This window comes from Mobula hypostoma, chromosome 14 (assembly GCF_963921235.1).
Source record: "Mobula hypostoma chromosome 14, sMobHyp1.1, whole genome shotgun sequence".
NCBI classification, from domain to species: Eukaryota; Metazoa; Chordata; class Chondrichthyes; order Myliobatiformes; family Myliobatidae; genus Mobula; species Mobula hypostoma.
Window position 1 is genome coordinate 4334573 of NC_086110.1, and position 22657 is coordinate 4357229.

Genomic DNA, 22657 nt, shown 5'->3' on the forward strand with positions numbered 1-22657 from the left:
TTCCGGCAAACTAGCAACAGAGGAGCGGAAGGCAGTGTGGACAGGGCCAATGAACTTAACCTGTTCTTTATCGATTGCACATTGTGACCCCTGCCCATCCCCCACATGAGCCATCTGTTGTCGGCCCCCAAGCAGCACATATTCCACTCTCCCCTCCTACCCCTCCTCACAGTCCCCTATCCTGCTCTCATGACTATACCCCTTCCCCACACGAAACCACCACAGTGGTCTTCACAGCTGAACAGGTGAGAAGACAGCTGAAATGTCTCAACCCAAGCAAGGCTGCAGGACCGGATGGTGTCAGTACCAGGGTGCTCAAAGCCTGTGCCCCTCAGCTATGTGGAGTACTTCGCCATGTATTCAACCTGAGCCTGAGGCTCAGGAGGGCTCCTGTACTGTGGAAGATGTCCTGCCTCATCCCTGTGCCGAAGACGCCGTGCCCCAGCGGCCTCAATGACTACAGACTGGTGGCATTGACCTCCCACATCATGAAGACCCTGGAGAGACTTGTTCTGGAGCTGCTCCGGTCTATGGTTAGGCCACACTTAGATCCCCTCCAGTTCACCTACCAGCCCCGACTAAGAGTTGAGGATGCCATCATCTACCTGCTGAACCGTGTCTACGCCCCCTGGATAAGCCAGCGAGCACTGTGAGGGTTATGTTTTTTGACTTCTCCAGTGTGTTCAACACCATCCGCCCTGCTCTGCTGGGGGAGAAGCTGACAGCGATGCAGGTGGATGCTTTCCTGGTATCATGGATTCTTGATTACCTGACTGGCAGACCACAGTACGTGTGCTTGCAACACTGTGTGTCCGACAGAGTGATCAGCAGCACTGGGGCTCCACAGGGGACTGTCTTGTCTCCCTTTCTCTTCACCATTTACACCTCGGACTTCAACTACTGCACAGTCTTGTCATCTTCAGAAGTTTTCGGATGACTCTGCCATAGTTGGATGCATCAGCAAGGGAGATGAGGCTGAGTACAGGGCTACGGTAGGAAACTTTGTCACATGGTGTGAGCAGAATTATCTGCAGCTTAATGTGTAAGACTAAGGAGCTGGTGGTAGACCTGAGGAGAGCTAAGGTACCGGTGACCCCTGTTTCCATCCAGGGGGTCAGTGTGGACATGGTGGAGGATTACATATACCTGGGGATATGAATTGACAATAAACTGGACTGGTCAAAGAACACTGAGGCTGTCTACAAGAAGGGTCAGAGCCGTCTCTATTTCCTGAGGAGACTGAGGTCCTTTTAACATCTGCCGGACGATGCTGAGGATGTTCTACGAGTCTGCGGTGGCCAGTTCTATCATGTTTGCTGTTGTGTGCTGGGGCAGCAGGCTGAGGGTGGCAGACACCAACAGAATCAACAAACTCATTCATAAGGGCAGTGATGTTGTGGGGATGGAACTGGACTCTCTGACGGTGGTGTCTGAAAAGAGGATGCTGTCTAAGTTGCATGCCATCTTGGACAATGTCTCCCATCCACTACATAATGTACTGGGTGGGCACAGGAGTACATTCAGCCAGAGACTCATTCCACCGAGATGCAGCACAGAGCGTCATAGGAAGTCATTCCTGCCTGTGGCCATCAAACTTTACAACTCCTCCCTTGGAGGGTCAGACACCCTGAGCCAATAGGCTGGTCCTGGACTTATTTCCTGGCATAATTTACAAATTACTATTTAACTATTTATGGTTTTATTACTATTTAATTATTTATGGTGCAACTGTAACGAAAACCAATTTCCCCCGGGATCAATAAAGTATGACTATGACTATGAAGGGAGGCCCCTCCCTTTGAAGGAGGGCATCTCAGTAGTTCTGGAATGAAAAGCTTCATTCTGAGAGTATTTTTTAAACAATGAATAGATTTGCAGGCAACAAGACAACGTATTTGGGTTTGCTCCCTTCACATTATTTTCTGAGATGCTCTTGTGTTTCCTGGAGATTGATGAGGACATTTGGATTGAAGTAAGGCAAAGCAAGTTTATTTGTATAGCAGTTTTCAGTCAAGGAGTTCAAAGTGCTTTACATAGAACAAGATTTAAATATCAAACTTCAGCTTTCAGACAATATAAAGAGAATAAAATCACACAAATATATATATGATAAATAGATTTAAAAAGGAATAGAAGTTACTGTGGAGAAAATTCTAATTAAAAGCTACAGCAGATCAGATTTAAAAGAGCTTAACGTTGGCACAGACTTCAGATCCTCTGGAAGGTTATTCCAGATATATGGAGCATAGTAACTAAAAGCTGCTTCACCATGTGTAGTTTTGACCCTGGGGATGGTAAACAGACCAGCCCCAGATGACCTGAGAGCTCAGGATGGTTCATAATGCAGAAGGAGATCAGGGATGTATTTTAGCCATCGACCATTAGGCATAACAAATATAGGCATCCGTTAGTCTCGTGAGACCATGGACTTGTGCCTTGGGAGGTTTCCAGGGCGCAGGCCTGGGCAAGGTTGTATGGAAGACCGGCAGTTGCTCATGCTGCAAGTCTCCCCTCTCCACGACACAGATGTTGTCCGAGGGAAGGGCATTAGGACCCATACAGCCTGGCACCAGTGTCATCGCAGAGCAATGTGTGGTTAAGTGCCTTGCTCAAGGACACACTGCCTCAGCTGAGGCTCGAACTAGCGACCTTCAGATCACTAGACCAACACCTTAACCATTTGGCCACGCGCCAACACTCCTTGCCCATTCAGTTGTTTATAAGCCAGTCGTAATACTTTAAACCCAATCCCCTGATGGACAGGAAGCCAGTGTAGTGATCGGAGAACTGCAGTGATGTGTTCTACTTTCTTGGTCTTCCTGAGGACTCTGGCAGCAGTGTTCTGAGTGAACTGCAGCTGTCGGAGGGATTTTTTTTAAAGAGACTGTGAAAATGCCATAAAACCTACTAAAAATAAATGCATGGACGAGTTTTTCTTGATCTTGCTATATTTTGAGATGGTAGTAGGCTGACTTTGTAATTGTCTTAATGTGACAGTTAAAATTTAAGTCTGAGTCCATCACACCATCAAGTAGTCCACATAGACTCCAGTCAGGCACTGATGAGGTCCCACATGGGAGAGTTCAGAAAGGCCAGGAGACCCGAGATAAGTTGGCAAATTCGTTCTAGACTCGGTTTGGTAATGAGGGTAACTACAGGCATCAGCATTGGGATCCTTACAATTTTCTGAATGTATTCATGATTTTGGTGACTTTGGAAACTCCAGACTTGCCCTGTGTGGTCAATAACGCAGCCACATCTGGTGATGCACAAGACGACGAGAAGTTTTCATTGCCTCGGAATACTGTGTTGAGGCAGGCCACGGGCACTTTAGGATCAAAGCAGTTACTGGTTTTTAAAAACAGAGTATTCCACAGAGCAGCAGCCAGGTCAACCTGATTGTTAACGTAAATCAGGCACATTTTGAACCTGGTGCTCCGGTAATTCTGACATTGCTTGCCAGGGGACACGGTGCACATTCCACGTCTCCTTGTGGCCCAGATCCTCCCCCAGGACTGAGCCGAGATCTGTGTGCCCTCTGCTGGAGCTGATGCCATGCTGGGGAGCAGAGAGCTATTCTTCCCTCCAGGACAATCTTAAAGAATAAGGAAGCAGAGACTGAGGTATCCTGGTCCATCTGACATAGGGCAAGTTATCCCCATGACCCTTTCTGTAAACCAATCATTAATCCCGAGAAGAATGTGTTGTAAAGTGGGGGTTCCTGCCCTTTCCCAGCAGAGCTAAGAGTGGTCAATTTGTCCAAATGTCACGGATATTTCAAACAATCACGTCCTCAAATTAAAACATTAATGCAGAAGCCCTTTCAAAGAACTGATTAGTTCATGTACTTCATTTGATGGGAAAAATGCACAAATCCTGAACAAGATTTTCTAATCTCACTTTTTTTTTAAGAAGCAACAGCATCAAGCTGAACAATCAGGCTGAGCAAATTAAATTAAGGGCCTTTCCATTTCATTCAATAAATAGGAGTTGCTCAGTATTGTTAAAAATACATTGCACACATCAAAAAAAAAATGCTGGTGAACACAGCAGGCCAGGCAGCATCTATAGGAAGAGGTACAGTCAACGTTTCAGACCGAGACCCTTCCAATACCTCTTCCTATAGATGCTGCCTGGCCTGCTGCGTTCACCAGTATTTTGTGTGTGTTGCTTGAATTTCCAGCATCTGCAGATTTCCTCGTGTTTGCACGCATCAGCCTGGTCTGGTCTCTGTCTGAGCCAGGTATTACTGCCTGCACTTGGCTTAGCTTGCTGCCAGTTACTCTAGTCCGTGTACTGTGATTAAAAAGCTCATTGTCATAAGAGAAGCTAGAAAAGCGGCCAATCATCGGGCCTTTGGATTGCGAGCCGGCGAGCTGGGAAACTGAGTGGGTGCTGTCTCAGTACGGAGCGTTGGAGAGATAGGACTCGAACATCTTCAAAGCCTGTTTGGGTGCCCATTGTGGTACCATGTGTCCGGCTCCCTGGGGAGAGGCAAAGCAGCGTTACAAGTGATCTCCGACTAACTAACACCCCGCTGCTAACAAAGACCGAGTCATCCAGGTAGTGTACACGAGAGCCTAATGTTCAGGCATCAACAATGTCTTAATTCCTTCCCCATGATGATGTGCCTCATGCTTTGTGACATCATCTACTTGCTCAGTAATCGTTACCCTGCCAACCAGAGGTTGGTGATACATTTCACTGGACATGCACTGTCTTTGTATTGGGTACCCATTACCCAGTCAGGGGCCTCCAACTCAAAGCTTCATTTCCATTGGCAATGAAGATGGAGGGATGGTCAGCGACACCATAAAACAGGTCATGTTGACCAGATTCTGGGGAGACAAGACCTCTGAAAAGCACAGTGTAACTTGCACCTTGTCACTCATCTGTTGGTGCCCTGGATTAGGGGCTGCCGGCGATATTCCCCCTTCTCCAGAACAGAGGAGGGAAGGGGCAGGTAGGGGGAGCTGAGTCCATGAACAGATTGACCATGCTGTTATTAAATGGCAGTGCAGGTTTGATGGGTCAGATGACCAACTCCTTCCATCATACAGGCTGGAGTGGCACAGTGAAGAGGTGCCTTAGACTCCTAAATGAGTTTTCCCTGAAGAGGGAGGGCTGGAACAAGATGGAGTGTGGTATCTTGTAGTGGGACAAGGGATTCTTGTCCAACATGACTGACTGAGCTGACAATAATAAAGGGAGCGGGGGTACTGAGGGTTGGTTACCTTAATGGTCAAGAAGGTAAGGTTTCCATACTGTCCGTAGAACCCAGCAATCTGTTTATCACAAATCCATGGCTGGTAGTCAACTGTTTTCTGACAGTGAAGAAGACATTTGGTTATTCAGGACTTGCACACTGCCGCTAAGGAGACTCCCTCACCCAATCTGTCCCTCCCCAACACCTGCAGACTGGGGCTCCCTCTCTCCTGAAAAATATAGCTACCTGCCATCTGACAACCCAATCTGGTGGTACTGGAGGAACGAGTTCAGCACATTGGCCAGGAAAATGCCGTGGAGAAAGGGGAGACTCTGGCAGGAAGGACACTGACCCATTGGGACCATCTCAGTGCCAGTCTCTCTTCACACTCCCTTCACTTAGTGTTTGGTCCTACGCTCCTGATAAGCAGCCTCCCACGTCCGGTGTATGGTGCTAGGATCTGCTATCTGCACAAGGTAGTTAACCAATCAGTTGGCTTTTGAAAAACACTGGAATATTGTGTTCGGTTCTGGTCGGGAGGATGCGGGAGCTTTAGAGAGGGTGTAGAGGAGATTTACCAGGATGCTGCCTGGATCACAGAGCGTGTCTCATGAAGACAGGTTGAGTGAGCCCGGGCTTTTCTCTTTGGAGAGACGGAGGATGAGAGGTGACCTGTTAGAGATGTACAAGATGATAAGAGGCATAGATCGAGTAAACAGCCAGAGAATTGTTCCCAGGGCTGAAATGGCTAATACAAGGGGGTGACTGGAAGATAGTACAGGGGAATGTCAGAGGTAAGTTTTTTTTATACACAGTGGTGGGTGCGTGAAATACCCTGACATGGGTGGTGGTAGAGACAGATACGTTTAAGAACTGTTACATAGGTACATGGATATTTAGTAAAACTGGAGAGTGATGAAGGAGAGCAGGGTTATATTGACCCTAGAGTAGATTACAAGGTAGATGCAACATTGTGGGCCAAAGGGTCTCGACTGTGCTCTAATGTTCCATGTTGTAAGCCCGAGACCTTCACCACTGGGCAGGACAAGGCAGCAGGAGCAAGGCAAGACTTGGAAATATATTCGACACCCCTTCCTGGCCAGTGGCCATAAATCCATCGGCTTACTCACTGCCTGATCTTCAACTGAACAGATCACAGATTGTTTCTTTTCCCCTACTAGGAGCTGAGCGCCAGGATTTACCCCACTGGGGGTGCTGGGTGTGTGGAATGAGCTGTCAGAGGATGTGTAAAGGCAGGTACAGAGAGATTTGGAGAGGTGCGGGATCAAGGAATGGTTCAGAGGGGACTGTGGGCCAAATGCCGATGAATGGGATGAGCTCAGATCATCGTGGATGATTTGGGCTGAAGGGCGTCGCTGTGTTCTCTGACTACAAACAGAAATAAAACATCACAGGTCCTTTGGCCCACAATGTTGTGCTCAATCTAAGCCCATAATTCCCTCTTTTCATGCCTGTTCCTATCTAAGAGTCTATTAAATGCCCGTTACCATCACTCTAACAGTGTGTTCCACAGAACCACCACTCTGTGTAAAATACAAATCTACCCCTGACTTCCCCCCTAAACTTTCCTTCAGTCTCCTTGTCTCATGTGTAGTCTCCCAGCTTTGCCGTGTAAGACCAGCTGTGTAAGAAACGAAACCACAGTGATAACAGGGTCAACAGCCCTGAAGGTGTGGAACACCATGGTTCCAGTCCTAGAACACAAACTATACATGCCAACCTATTTAAATAGTAATTAAACACGTATCTAAACTAACCTTTCTGCTTCACAATTGCTATATCCCTCCATTCTCTGCACATTCGTGTGCCTATCGAAGAGCTTGTTTACTGCCCCTGGTGTATCTGTCTAACAGTGTATTCTGGGCACCCACCAGTCGCTGTTTAAAAAAAGTTACCCCACACAGCTCCTTTAAACTTTTCCCCCTCTCACCTCAAACACATTCCCTCTCGTATTAAGACATTTAATGCCTGGGGAAAAAGATACACCCTGTCTTATTTTATTGGTCTCTTACAATCTAATGTAACCTCTCACTGGGGCTTATACACCAACTCAGCTCACGAGTTCTGCTAACAGCCACAGGATGCAGCGGCGAGAAGCCTCTTTCATAAACAATATACATCTAGGGTCGGTATGATTTGGGGTTCAACTATCCAGGAACGTCGTGATGTTCCAATTAAAGGAACCTCTGATTGAGCGAGTGTGTGTAAATACTGCCCATACAGAGTTATCGGTAGCCCAGAAATGACAGGTCGCACACCAGAATAAAATAAAATTACAAAGGAAGTATATCTACCAATTTTCAACTTTATCGAACAGTTACCAGAGAAAGGAAATGAAATTTAAAAGGGCCTATTACAGCAAGTTTATGCCTTCTCCATGACACGTTGGAAAGTAGCTGGTGCTCCTGATATGCCCTGGGGTATTTTTCCAAACTGAAAGAATCCAAAAAAACATATGAATGTCACCTTCTCTGTATCGGCTTCGCTCATGGGTATCTGATAATAGCTACTCCTTAGATTCAACACGCTGAACCATTTTGCTCCACTCAGGCAGGCCAGAGCATCCTCAATCTGCGGAACAGACTATTGGCCTGGGACTGTTTGCCTATCCAGTTTCCTATAATCAGCACACATTCGTACCTTCCCATTCTTCCTGACCAACACTGTGGGGGAGGCAGAGGCACTTCTCGATTTAGTGACAATTCCAGCTTCCTTCAGGATCAGCGGGTGCTGCCGACCATCTTCCACTTCCACTGACGCTGAGTGTCGAGGCCTCTCTGGAAGGGGTGCCTCCATCACTCGGAGAGTGTGGCGAATACTCGTGGAGCAACCCATATTAAACTTCTCAGCAGGAAAGACATCTTCAAGCTTCAACATCTTCTCAGTTAGTCTCACTTTCTGTTCCTCGAGTCACCAACGTTGAATGACTTTGTTGTTAACTTTCCTGATCCAGGAGACTGTCCATCTCCCAGTTTTCTCATCTGAAGACTAGACATTACCCACGCAGGGAAAAGATATGCCATCTCGGAGGGTGACCTCTCTCTCTCTCTGACAATCACTGTCATCCTGTTTGTGTGTACAGCCAAAGGTTTCTGCGGCTCAGGTCTCGCCACATTCCACAGGTAAGCGTGACTCCTCTTCGTAGTCCTCCGGAGCATCCACCGGCAGGGCCTCGGCACTGGGCATTCCAGCGAATTTGGGAACCCGTCCCTCTAGCTACTTCCCCAAGACTTGAGATGTGTCCATTTTAACGCAAGGAGTGTTGTGAACAAAGCGGATGAGCTTAAAGCGTGGATCAGTACTTGGAGATTTGATGTGGTGGCCATTACAGAGACTTGGATGGCTCAGGGACAGGAATGGTTACTTCAAGTGCCAGGTTTTAGATGTTTCAGAAAGGACAGGGAGGGAGGCAAAAGAGGTGGGGGCATGGCACTGTTGTTCAGAGTTAGTATCACGGCTGCAGAAAAGGTGGACATCTCTGTGCGTGGAGGTTAGGAAGGGATCAGTAACTCTACTGGGTGTTTTTTATAGGCCGCCCAATAGTAATAGGGATATCAAGGAGCAGATAGGGAAACAGATCCTGGAAAGGTGTAATAATAATAGGGTTGTCATGGTGGGAGATCTTAATTTCCCAAATATCGATTGGCATCTCCCTAGAGTGAGGGGTTTAGATGGGGTGGAGTTTGTTAGGTGTGTTCAGGAAGGTTTCCTGGCACAATATGTAGATAAGCCTACAAGAAGAGAGACTGTACTTGATTTGGTATTGGGAAATGAACCTGGTCAGGTGTCAGATCTCTCACTGGGAGAGCATTTTGGAGATAGTGATCATAATTCTATCTCCCTCACAATAGCATTGGAGAGAGATAGGAACAGACAAGTTAGAAAAGCGTTTAATTGGAGTAAGGGGAATTATGAGGCTATCAGGCAGGAACTTGGAAGCTTAAATTGGGAACAGATGTTCTCAGGGAAAGGTACGGAAGAAATGTGGCAAATATTCAGGGGATATTTGTGTGGAGTTCTGCATAGGTACATTCCAATGAGACAGGGCAGTTATGGTAGGCTACAGGAACCGTGGTGTACAAAGGCTGTAGTAAATCTAGTCAAGAAGAAAAGCTTATGAAAGGTTCAGAGGGCTAGGTGATGTTAGAGATCTAGAAGATTATAAGGCTAACAGGAAGGAGCTTAAGAGGAAATTAGGAGAGCCAGAAGGGGCCATGAGAAGGCCTTGGCAGGCAGGATTAAGGAAAACCCAAGAGCAAGAGGATAAGACGTGAAAGAATAGGACCAATCAAGTGTGAAAATGGGGAAGTGTGTATGGAACCGGAGGAAATAGCAGAGGTACTTAATGAATACTTTACTTCAGTATTCACTACAGAAAAGGATCTTGGTGATTGTAGTGATGACTTGCAGCAGACTGAAAAGCTTTGAGCATGTAGATATTAAGAAAGATAATATGCTGGAGCTTTTGGAAAGCATCAAGTTGGATAAGTTGCCTGGACCGAATGAGATGTACCCCAGGCTACTGTGGGAGGCGAGGGAAGAGATTGCTGAGCCTCTGGCAATGATCTTTGCATCATCAATGGGGACAGGAGAGGTTCTGGAGGATTGGAGGGTTGCGGATGTTGTTCCCTTATTGAAGAAAGGGAGTAGGGATAGCCCAGGAAATTTTAGACCAGTGAGTCTTACTTCAGTGGTTGGTAAGTTGATGGAGAAGATCCTGAGAGGCAGGATTTATGAACATTTGGAGAGGTATAGTTAGGAATATTCAGCATGGCTTTGTCAAAGGCAGGTCGTGCCTTACAAGCCTGAGTGAATTTTTTGAGGATGTGACTAAACACATTGATGAAGGAAGAGCAGTAGACCTAGTGTATATGGATTTCGGCAAAGCATTTGATAAGGTACCCCATGCAAGGCTTATTAAGAAAGTAAGGAGGCATGGGATCCAAGGGGACATTGCTTTGTGGATCCAGAACTGGCTTGCCCACAGAAGGCAAAGAGTGGTTGTAGACGGGTCATATTCTGCATGGAGGTCAGTGACCAGTGGTGTGTCTTAGGGATCTGTTCTGGGACCCTTACTCTTCGTGATTTTTTTTATAAATGACCTGGATGAGGAAGTGAAGGGATGGATTAGTAAGTTTGCTGATGACACAAAGGTTGGGGGTGTTGTGGATAGTGTGGACGGCTGTCAGAGGTTACAGCGGGACATTGATAGAATGAAAAACTGGGCTGAGCAGTGGCAGATGGAGTTCAACCCAGATAGGCGTGAAGTGATTCATTTTGGTAGGTCAAATATAATGGCAGAATATTGTATTAATGGTAAGACTCTTGGCAGTGTGGAGGATCAGAGGGATCTTGGGGTCCGAGTCCATAGGATGCTCAAAGCAGCTGCGCAGGTTGACTCTGTGGTTAAGAAGGCGTACGGTGTATTGGCCTTCATCAATCGTGGAACTGAATTTAGGAGCCGAGAGGTAATGTTGCAGCTATATAGGACCCTGGTCAGACCCCACTTGGAGTACTGTGCTCAGTTCTGGTTGCCTCACTACAGGAAGAATGTGGAAACCATAGAAAAGGTGCAGAGGAGATTTACAAGGATGTTGCCTGGATTGGGGAGCATGCCTTATGAAAACAGGTTGAGTGAACTCGGCCTTAACTCCTTGGACCGACGAAGGATGAGAGGTGACCTGACAGAGGTGTATAAGATGATGACAGGCATTGATCGTGTGGATAGTCAGAGGCTTTTTCTCGGGGCTGAAATGGCTGCCACAAGAGGGCACAGTTTTAAGGTGCTCGGGAGTAGGAACAGAGGAGTTTTTTTTACGCAGAGTGAGTGTGTGGAATGGGCTGCCGGCAATGGTGGTGGAGGCGGATTCATAGAAAACCTACAGCACAATACAGGCCCTTTGGCCCACAAAGAATACCATAGGGTCTTTTTAGAGACTCCTGGATAGGAACATGGAGCTTAGAAAAATAGAGGGCTATGGGTAACCCTAGGTAATTTCCTAGGTAGGGACATGTTCAGCACAGCATTGTGGGCCAAAGGGCCTGTATTATGCTGTAGGTTTTCTATGTTTCTAAGATATAACCTGACGAGTTTGTACTGGGTGCACCACACAGTTCCTTGTTTATGCTTATCATCCTGCTTAGGAGGAACTTGGACCTTCTCAAAAGCCTCCCTGAACTCTGGGTGAATGGAAAAGGTTTGTTGTTCTCAGTGTCGGATGTGGGAGGCCCTGGAGTCTCCAAGCCTCCCGGACGTCTACATCTGCGCCAAATGCATCGAGATGCAGCTCCTAAGGGACCGCGTTACGGAACTGGAGCTGCAGCTCGATGACCTTCGTCTGGTCAGGGAGAGTGAGGAGTTGATAGAGAGGAGTTACAGGCAGGTGGTCACACTCGGGCCACGGGACGCAGACAAGTGGGTCACGGTTAGGAGGGGGAAGGGGAAGAGTCAGGTAATAGAGAGTACCCCAGTGGCTGTGCCCCTTGACAATAGATACTCCTGTTTGAGTACTGTTGGGGGGGACAGCTTATCTGGGGGAAGCGACAGTGGCCGTGCCTCTGGCACAGAGTCCGGCCCTGTAGCTCAGAAGGGTAGGGAAAGGAAGAGGAGGGCAGTTGTAATAGGGGACTCGATAGTAAGGGGGTCAGATAGGCGATTCTGTGGACGCAGTCCAGAGACCCAGATGGTAGTTTGCCTCCCCGGTGCCAGGTTCTGGGATATTTCTGATCGTGTTCAAGATATCCTGAAGTGGGAGGGTGAGGAGCCAGAGGTCGTGGTACATATAGGTACCAATGACATAGGTAGGAAAAGGGAAGGGGTCCTGAAAGGAGAATATACGGAGCTAGGAAGGAAGTTGAGAAAAAGGACCGCAAAGGTAGTAATCTCGGGATTACTGCCTGTGCCACGCGACAGTGAGAGTAGGAATGCGATGAGGTGGAGGATAAACGCGTGGCTGAGGGATTGGAGCAGGGGGCAGGGATTCAAGTTTTTAGATCATTGGGACCTCTTTTGGCACAGGCGTGACCTGTACAAAAAGGACGGGTTACACTTGAATCCAAGGGGGACCAATATCCTGGCAGGGAGATTAGCGAGGGCTACTGAGGTGACTTTAAACTAGAATGGTTGGGGGGTGGGAATCAAATTAAAGAGGCTAGGCGAGAGGAGGTTAGTTCACAACAGGGGGATGGGAACCAGTGCAGAGAGACAGAGGGGTGTAAAGTGAGGGTAGAAGCAAAAAGTAGTAAGGAGAAAAGTAAAAGTGGCAGGCCGACAAATCCAGGGCAAGCATCAAAAAGGGCCACTTTTCAACATAATTGTATAAGGACTAAGAGAGTTGTAAAAGAGCGCCTGAAGGCTTTGTGTGTCAATGCAAGGAGCATTCGTAACAAGGTGGGTGAATTGAAAGTGCAGATTGTTATTAATGATTATAGAAACATAGAAAATAGGTGCAGGAGTAGGCCATTCAGCCCTTCGAGCCTGCACCGCCATTTATTATGATCATGGCTGATCATCCAACTCAGAACCCCGCCCCGGCCTTCCCTCCATACCCCCTGACCCCTGTAGCCACAAGGGCCATATCTAACTCCCTCTTAAACATAGCCAATGAAATGGCCTCAACAGTTTGCTGTGGCAGAGAATTCCACAGATTCACCACTCTCTGTGTGAAGAAGTTTTTCCTAATCTCGGTCCTAAAAGGCTTCCCCTCTATCCTCAAACTGTGACCCCTCGTTCTGGACTTCCCCAACATCAGGAACAATCTTCCTGCATCTAGCCTGTCCAATCCCTTTAGGATCTTATACATTTCAATCAGATCCCCCCTCAATCTTCTAAATTCCAACGAGTACAAGCCCAGTTCATCCAGTCTTTCTTCATATGAAAGTCCTGCCATCCCAGGAATCAATCTGGTGAACCTTCTTTGTACTCCCTCTATGGCAAAGATGTCTTTCCTCAGATTAGGGGACCAAAACTGCACACAATACTCCAGGTGTGGTCTCACCAAGGCCTTGTACAACTGCAGTAGTACCTCCCTGCTCCTGTACTCGAATCCTCTCGCTATAAATGCCAGCATACCATTCGCCTTTTTCACCGCCTGCTGTACCTGCATGCCCACTTTCAATGACTGGTGTATAATGACACCCAGGTCTCGTTGCACCTCCCCTTTTCCTAATCGGCCACCATTCAGATAATAATCTGTTTTCCTATTTTTGCCACCAAAGTGGATAACTTCACATTTATCCACATTAAATTGCATCTGCCATGAGTTTGCCCACTCACCCAACCTATCCAAGTCACCCTGAATCCTCTTAGCATCCTCCTCACTGCTAACACTGCCACCCAGCTTCGTGTCATCCGCAGACTTGGAGATGCTGCATTTAATTCCCTCATCCAAGTCATTAATATATATTGTAAACAACTGGGGTCCCAGCACTGAGCCTTGCGGTACCCCACTAGTCACCGCCTGCCATTCTGAAAAGGTCCCGTTTATTCCCACTCTTTGCTTCCTGTCTGCTAACCAATTCTCCATCCACACCAATACCTTACCCCCAATACCGTGTGCTTTAAGTTTGCACACTAATCTCCTGTGTGGGACCTTGTCAAAAGCCTTTTGAAAATCCAAATATACCACATCCACTGCTTCTCCCCTATCCACTCTACTAGTTACATCCTCAAAAAATTCTATGAGATTCGTCAGACATGATTTTCCTTTCACAAATCCATGCTGACTTTGTCCGATGATTTCACCGCTTTCCAAATGTGCTGTTATCACATCCTTGATAACTGACTCCAGCAGTTTCCCCACCACCGACGTTAGGCTAACCGGTCTATAATTCCCCGGTTTCTCTCTCCCTCCTTTTTTAAAAAGTGGGGTTACATTAGCCACCCTCCAATCCTCAGGAACTAGTCCAGAATCTAACGAGTTTTGAAAAATTATCATATTATTATGATATAGTTGGGATCACAGAGACATGGCTCCAGGGTGACCAAGGATGGGAGCTCAACATTCAGGGATATTCAATATTCAGGAGGGATAGACATGAAGGAAGGGGAGGTGGGGTGGTGTTGCTGGTTAGAGATGAGATTAACACAATAGAAAGGAAGGACATAAGCCGGGAAGATGTGGAATCGATATGGGTAGAGCTGCATAACACTAAGGGGCAGAAAACGCTGGTGGGAGTTGTGTACAGGCCACCTAACAGTAGTAGTGAGGTCGGAGATGGTATTAAACAGGAAATTAGAAATGTGTGCAATAAAGGAACAGCAGTTATAATCTACATGTAGATTGGGTGAACCAAATTGGTAAAGGTGCTGAGGAAGAGGATTTCTTGGAATGTATGCGGGATGGTTTTTTGAACCAACATGTCGAGGAACCAACTAGAGAGCAGGCTATTCTAGGCTGGGTTTTGAGCAATGAGGAAGGGTTAATTAGCAATCTTGTCGTGAGAGGCCCCTTGGGTAAGAGTGACCATAATATGGTGGAATTCTTCATTAAGATGGAGAGTGACATAGTTAATTCAGAAACAAACGTTCTGAACTTAAAGAGGGGTAACTTTGAAGGTATGAGTTGTGAATTAGTTAAGATAGACTGGCAAATGACACTTAAAGGGTTGACGGTGGATATGCAATGGCAAGCAATTAAAGATTGCATGGATGAACTACAACAATTGTTCATCCCAGTTTGGCAAAAGAATAAATCAAGGAAGGTAGTGCACCCGTGGCTGACAAGAGAAATTAGGGATAGTATCAATTCCAAAGAAGAAGCATACAAATTAGCCAGAAAAAGTGTCTCACCTGAGGACTGGGAGAAATTCAGAGTTCAGCAGAGGAGGACAAAGGGCTTAATTAGGAAGGGGAAAAAAGATTATGAGAGAAAACTGGCAGGGAACATAAAACTGACTGTAAAAGCTTTTATAGATATGTAAAAAGGAAAAGACTGGTAAAGACAAATGTAGGTTCCCTACAGACAGAAACAGGTGAATTGATTATGGGGAGCAAGGACATGGCAGACCAATTGAATAATTACTTTGGTTCTGTCTTCACTAAGGAGGACATAAATAATCTTCCAGAAATAGTAGGGGACAGAGGGTCCAGTGAGATGGAGGAACTGAGCGAAATACATGTTAGTAGGGAAGTGGTGTTAGGTAAATTGAAGGGATTAAAGGCAGATAAATCCCCAGGGCCAGATGGTCTGCATCCCAGAGTGCTTAAGGAAGTAGCCCAAGAAATAGTGGATGCATTAGTGATAATTTTTCAAAACTCATTAGATTCTGGACTAGTTCCTGAGGATTGGAGGGTGGCTAATGTAACCCCACTTTTTAAAAAAGGAGGGAGAGAGAAACCGGGGAATTATAGACCGGTTAGCCTAACGTCGGGGGGAAACTGCTGGAGTCAGTTATCAAAGATGTGATAACAGCACATTTGGAAAGCGGAGAAATCATCGGACAAAGTCAGCATGGATTTGTGAAAGGAAAATCATGTCTGACGAATCTCATAGAATTTTTTGAGGGTGTAACTAGTAGAGTGGATGGGGGAGAACCAGTGGATGTGGTATATTTGGATTTTCAAAAGGCTTTTGACAAGGTCCCACACAGGAGATTAGTGTGCAAACTTAAAGCAGACGGTAATGGGGGTAAGGTATTGATGTGGATAAAGAATTGGTTAGCAGACAGGAAGCAAAGAGTGGGAATAAACAGGACCTTTTCAGAATGGCAGGCAGTGACTAGTGGGGTACCGCAAGGCTCAGTGCTGGGACCCCAGTTGTTTACAATATATATTAATGACTTGGATGAGGGAATTAAATGCAGCATCTCCAAGTTTGCGGATGACATGAAGCTGGGCGGCAGTGTTAAGTGTGAGGAGGATGCTAAGAGGATGCAGGGTGACTTGGATAGGTTGGGTGAGTGGGCAAATTCATGGCAGATGCAATTTAATGTGGATAAATGTGAAGTTATCCACTTTGGTGGCAAAAATAGGAAAACAGATTATTATCTGAATGGTGGCCGATTAGGAAAAGGGGAGGTGCAACGAGACCTGGGTGTCATTATACACCAGTCATTGAAAGTGGGCATGCAGGTACAGCAGGCGGTGAAAAAGGCGAATGGTATGCTGGCATTTATAGCGAGAGGATTCGAGTACAGGAGCAGGGAGGTACTACTGCAGTTGTACAAGGCCTTGGTGAGACCACACCTGGAGTATTGTGTGCAGTTTTGGTCCCCTAATCTGAGGAAAGACATCTTTGCCATAGAGGGAGTACAAAGAAGGTTCACCAGATTGATTCCTGGGATGGCAGGACTTTCATATGAAGAAAGACTGGATGAACTGGGCTTGTACTCGTTGGAATTTAGAAGATTGAGGGGGGATCTGATTGAAACGTATAAGATCCTAAAGGGATTGGACAGGCTAGATGCGGGAAGATTGTTCCCGATGTTGGGGAAGTCCAGAACGAGGGGTCACAGTTTGAGGATAAAGGGGAAGCCTTTTAGGACTGAGATTAGGAAAAACTTCTTCACACAGAGTGGTGAATCTGTGGAATTCTCTGCCACAGGAAACAGTTGAGGCCAGTTCATTGGCTATATTTAAGAGGGAGTTAGATATGGCCCTTGTGGCTACGGGGATCAGGGGGTATGGAGGGAAGGCTGATGCAGGGTTCTGAGTTGGATGATCAGCCATGATCATAATAAATGGCGGTGCAGGCTTGAAGGGCCGAATGGCCTACACCTGAACCTATTTTCTATGTTTCTATATTTCTCTCCTTGCAGGCTCCCACAAGCCTTCTCACAATGAGAGTATTTGTTCCCACAATAATGGAAGCTTCACCTTTTCCAACCAGACTGGACAGACCAACACTAATGTATTAAGGCCCTGAGCTACTCCAATATCTAGTTCCAAAAGCTCCAGGTTCAATGACAAGTAGCCATCATATGGGTAAATCGTCAGTACCAAGGCCCCAGATTTCCAGGGCACTGAGTGGCATCAATGGTAAATACGTCAAATGCCGGTTGAAAACAGATCTGTACAGCCGAGTAACCTGAGAACGCGTGTCAAGTATGGCTCGAGCATACGTACCCTCCACCCGTAGGGATACACCCGAGCTTGGTCCCACTAAGCTTTTGGGAATACAATTTTGCACTTCACTGTTTCCCTTAATACATTGACTGGAATGTGTTCTCTCCGAGACTCCACACTGTTTTCTTACTGGGTCCATCCAAAGTTTGCCGACTTCCTTTTCTGTTTAAACAACCACCGGGTTACTTTCTGAAGGTCTTCCTGTCCTTCACACTCCGCCTGTAATGTCCATCCTCTCCACAGTTGTAACAGAAAATACCAGTCACTTTCCTTGTCAAAAGACCCTTGTCAACAGCATCCCTCTGCTTAGCACATCCTACAGGTGGGTCAGCTTTCGTATCGGACTCGTTACACTTGGTGACAGCACGAGCCGACATCAACCGAGATACCTCAGCTTACAGGCTTTTCACTTCACTTGGCAAAACCCCCACTTGTGTGGCATCAGGGGTCACTGCAGCAACAGAGGCAACTACTGGGGACATTGCTCGACTGGTGGAGGCCTCTCACTCCTTAGATCATCTATTACTCCTTTCTTCTCTGATCCGCTCAACAAACAAGGGAGGGTGACATGTCTTGTGAGTCATTTGAATGCCTAAAGCAATCACAGCAAATTGACAAACCGTCCCATCCTTAATCGATTTATCTCAGGCAGTTGAATGGCTCCTTTTGGACACAAGCAAAGCAGCTGTTTCTCTAGCCTGAAGATGTAGGCAGAAGGTTTCTCCCATCTCCTGGAATGTGAGCCTGAACTTCATCATGGCCGCCGTGACAAAAATGTTTTCTAACGCTTTCATGTTCTCTGCTTTTAGGGAACTCAGCACCTCAGCAGCCAGTCCTTTTAGACTTTCTACCAGTGACTGTATTTTATGGATCTGGAGTTCAACCAAACAGGAACGCTGGGCTGTTCCGATTAAAGGAACTTTGATTTGAGTGAATGCTGTGGAAATACTGCCCATACACAGTTATTGGTAGCCCAGAAATGACAGATCGTACACCAGCATTAAATTATAAAGGAAGTATATTTACCATATTTCAACTTTATCAAACAGTTAACAGAGAAAGAAAGAGATAAAAGGGCCCATTCCAGTTAAACCAGTCTAAGCGTGCACATAAACGTTGGAGCTCATTTCTCTAACATCTGGGAGTAGCTCTACTCACGGCGCTGAATTCTCCTCACCAGCCACGGGTAGAACTTCCCCTTTTCAGATTCCTCTGCCTCGCAAGGTGCTCCTTGTAATAGGGTCTCCCTTCGATGGGATCCTCCAGGCATCTTCCCTGTGCTCTTCTCTCCGCAAGTCCCACCAAAAAACTACAGTCCTTCAGAGAACTCTTCCCACCCAGCTCCCGAGATTGTTCCATGCCTTCCCGCTCCTGATTGGCTGACATAACATTCCCAAGTTGGACAACACGGCTCCTGCTCAAATAAAATGCCTCACAGCACAGCAATAGAAATCTTAACCGGGGCATTACTTCTATCAGGTCCCTAGCGGCCTCCACTGCTCCAGAGGAAAGACTTTTCCTCATGTCACATGCACTCTCATCCTTGCACCTTCTGCACCCTCTCCAAATCCTCTGCCTCCTCTCTATAACGGGGTGGCCAGACCTGAACTCGGTGTAGCCTAACCAAAGTTTTATAAAGCTGCAGTACAACTTTCTGACTCTTGGACTCAATGCCTCCTTTACCACCATATTAAGTTGTGTGGCCACTTTCAGATAGCCATGGATTTGAATCCCAAGATCCCTCTGCTTATCAACACTGTTAAGGGAATGGCCATTAAAGGCATACTGTCTCTTTCCATTTGATCTCCCAAGCCTCTCACTTAACTGGATTAAACTCCATCTCCCACCTCTACCTGCAACTTGGGCCTTTCACTGAGATCATACTTACCACCAGATTGAGTGACTGCACAAACCAGTGGTCACCCATAAAGTTGCAGGCCATATCGGTGTCCCCATTGTAGACCAGCACACGGAGACCCTTGCTAAGGAGTGACAGGTAGAAGGTCTCCATGCTGGTGTAGATGCGGCCATAGCTCTCATTAATCACCTCACTGGAAATAGAACAGAGGAATTACAGTAAGCTTCATCAGTAAATCAGTTCATGCAACCTCAACCCATGTGTGTAACAAGTTCATCAGTGATCTGAGCAGAGATTTCAAATTCCCAAGAATCGGATTCAATTGTTGTGGGTTACAATTGCTAAGTTTCTGTTCAATTTTGGTAACCTCATTATAATCAGAATCAGGGTTAGAGTCACATGGTGTCATGAAATTTGTTAATTTGTTGTTATGCAGTGGCAGTGCATTGCAATACATAATGATTAAAAACTACAATATGTATATACAGTGTGTGTGAGGTGTGTGTGTGTGTGTGTGTGTATATATACACATACATACTTTATTGTCGCCAAACAATTGGTACTAGAACATACAATCATCACAGCGATATTTCATTCTGCACTTCACACTCCCTGGATTACAAATATTGAATATTAAAGATATTAAAAATTTAAGTTATAAATCATAAATAGAAAATAGAAAATGGAAAGTAAGGTAGTGCAAAAAAAAAACCGAGAGGCAGGTCCGGATATTTGGAGGGTACGGCCCAGATCCGGGTCAGGATCCGTTCAGTAGTCTTATCACAGTTGGAAAGAAGCTGTTCCCAAATCTGGCCGTACGAGTCTTCAAGCTCCTGAACCTTCTCCCGGAGGGAAGAGGGACGAAAAGTCTGTTGGCTGGGTGGGTCGTGTCCTTGATTATCCTGGCAGCACTGCTCTGACAGTGTGCGGTGTAAAGTGAGTCCAAGGACGGGAGATTCGTTTGTGTGATGTGCTGTGCTGTGTTCACGATCTTCTGCAGCTTCTGGTCTTGGACAGGACAACTTCCATAGCAGGTTGAGATGCAACCTAGAAGAATGCTTTCTATGGTGCATCTATAAAAATTAGTGAGGGTTTTAGGGGACAGGCCAAATTTCTTTGGTTTTCTCAGGAAGTAAAGGCGCTGGTGGGCCTTCTTGGCAGTGAACTCTGCTTGGTTGGACCGAGTCAGGTCATTTGTGATATTGACCCCGAGGAACTTAAAGCCTTTGACCTGTTCCACTTGTGCACCACCGATGTAAATTGGGTCGTGCAGTCCGCTACTCCTTCTGAAGTCAACAACCAATTCCTTCGACTTGCTGACGTTGAGGGATAGGTTATTGTCTTCACACCATGCCACCAGGTTCTTAATTTCCTCTCTGTACTCAACCTCATCATTACCCGAGATACGGCCTACAATTGTTGTGTCATCAGCAAACTTATATATTGTGTTTGATGGAAACTTGGCTACACAATCATGGGTGTACAGTGAGTACAGCAGGGGGCTGAGTACACAGCCTTGTGGGGCACCGGTGCTCAGCGTGATTGTAGAGGAGAGCTTGTCCCCTATTTTTACACCCTGGGTCCTGTCTGTGAGTAAGTTGAAGATCCAGCTGCAGATCTGAGTGCTAAGGCCCAGGTTCCGGAGCTCAGGAATCAGTTTATTTGGAATGATGGTATTTAAGGCAGAGCTGTAGTCAATGAAAAGGAGCCTTTTCGTATGCGTCTTTATTCTCCAGGTGTTCTAAGGAGGAACGTAGGGCCAGAGAGATGGGACCTGCCATCACATTAATATTACACACACACATACTGTAATATTGTTAAATGAATAGTGCAAAAAGAAAAGCAGTGAGGTAGCGTTCACAGGTTCAATGTCCATTCGGAAATCTGATGGTAGAGGGGAACAAGCTGTTCCTCAATCACTGAGTGTGAACTTTCAGGCTCCTGTACCTCCTCTTTGATGTAGGGCATGTCCTGGTGGGGGGGGGGGTCCTTAATGTTGGATGCTACCCTTTGAGGCATTGCTCCTTGAAGATGTCCTGGATGCTGGGAAGGCTAGTGCCCATGAGAGCTGAGTTCACAACTTTCCGCAGCTATTGCAAAGGATATTGAAGCTTCAGAGAGGATGTAGAGAAGATCTGCCAGGAAATTGCCCAGATTAGAGCACTTCTTGAAGATAGGTTGAGCAACCTTGGGCTTTTCTCCTTGGAGTGAAGGAAGAAGAATCGGTGGATGTTTTGTCCTTGAATTTTCAGAAGGCCTTTGACAAGGTGCCACATGAGGCTGCTTAACAAGTTAAGAGCCCATGGTATTACAGGAAAGATACTAGTACAGATAAAGCAGTGGCTGTTTGGCAGGAGGCAAAGAGTAGGAATAAAAGGAGCCTTTTCTGGTTGGCAGCCAGTAACTAGTGGTGTTCCACAGGGGTCTGGGTTGGGACCCATTCTTTTTGCATTATATGTTTATAATTTGGATGATGGAATTGATGACTTTGTTGCAAAGTTTGCAGACGATACAAAGGTAGGTGAACGGGGCAAGTCGTTTTGAGGAAGTAGAGAGGCTACAGAAGGACAGACAGATAAGGAGAATGGGAAAAGAAGTGGTAGATGGAATACGATATTGGGAAGTGTATGGTCATGCACTTTGGTAGAAGAAGTAAAAGGGTAGACTATTTTCTAAATGTAGAGAAAATTCAAAAATCTGAGATGCAAAGGGACTTGGGAGGATTTCCTAAAGGTTAACTTGCAGGTTGAGCCTGTGGTGTGGAAGGCAAATGTAATGTTGGCATTCATTTCAAGAGGACTAGAATATAAAAGCAAGGATGTAATGTTAAAGCTTTATAAAGCACTGGTGAGACCTCACTTGGAGTATCGTGAGCACTTTTGGGCCCCTTATCTTAGAAAGGAATTGCTGACATTGGAGAGGGTCCAAAGGAAGTTCACGGAAAGTGATTCCAGGATTGAATGGTTTGTCATATGAAGGGCGTTTGATGGGTCTGGGCCTGTACTCACTGGAATTCAGAGGAATGAGGGGTGACCTCATTGAAATGTTGAAAGGCCCTGATAGAGTGGATGTGGAGAGGATGTTTCCTATGATGGGAGAGTCTAAGACCAGAGGACCCAGCCTCAGAATAGAGGGGCGTCCTTTCACAATGGAGATGAGGAGGAATTTCTTTAGCTAAAGAGTGGTGAATCTGTGGAATTCATTGCCAAAGGTGGCTATGGAGGCCAACACTGCATGTATACTTAACGCAGAGGTTGATAGATTCTTGTTTAGTCAGGGGACGAAGGGATATGGGGAGAAGGCAGGAGATTGTGGCTGAGAGGGAAATTAATTATCCATGATGAAATGGCAGAGCATACTCAATGGGCCAAATGGCCTAATTCTTCTCCTATGACTTTTGGTCGTATGGACTTGATAGAGGTGTATAAGAAGAAAAGTAGATCGAGTGTGTTGTGAGGATCTACCCCTTAGTAATGATGATCAGAGTGGCAGAGAGAGAATCTATAAT

The 22657-nt window shown here is 46.2% G+C and overlaps 1 protein-coding gene across 1 annotated transcript in view; it reads right to left on the reverse strand.

Annotated features, from left to right (window-relative positions):
- Positions 1 to 1967: 1967 nt before the first annotated feature.
- Positions 1968 to 22657, reverse strand: part of LOC134356064 (lysosomal protective protein-like) — a 71172-nt gene continuing 50482 nt past the window's right edge. The window contains exons 9-11 of the mRNA XM_063066603.1: positions 19180 to 19342; positions 5235 to 5324; positions 1968 to 4484 (exon numbers count right to left, since the gene is read on the reverse strand). Coding sequence (XP_062922673.1) covers positions 4401 to 4484; positions 5235 to 5324; positions 19180 to 19342 — 337 coding nt within the window. The 3' untranslated portion in view covers positions 1968 to 4400. The remainder of the gene's footprint in view (positions 4485 to 5234; positions 5325 to 19179; positions 19343 to 22657) is intronic.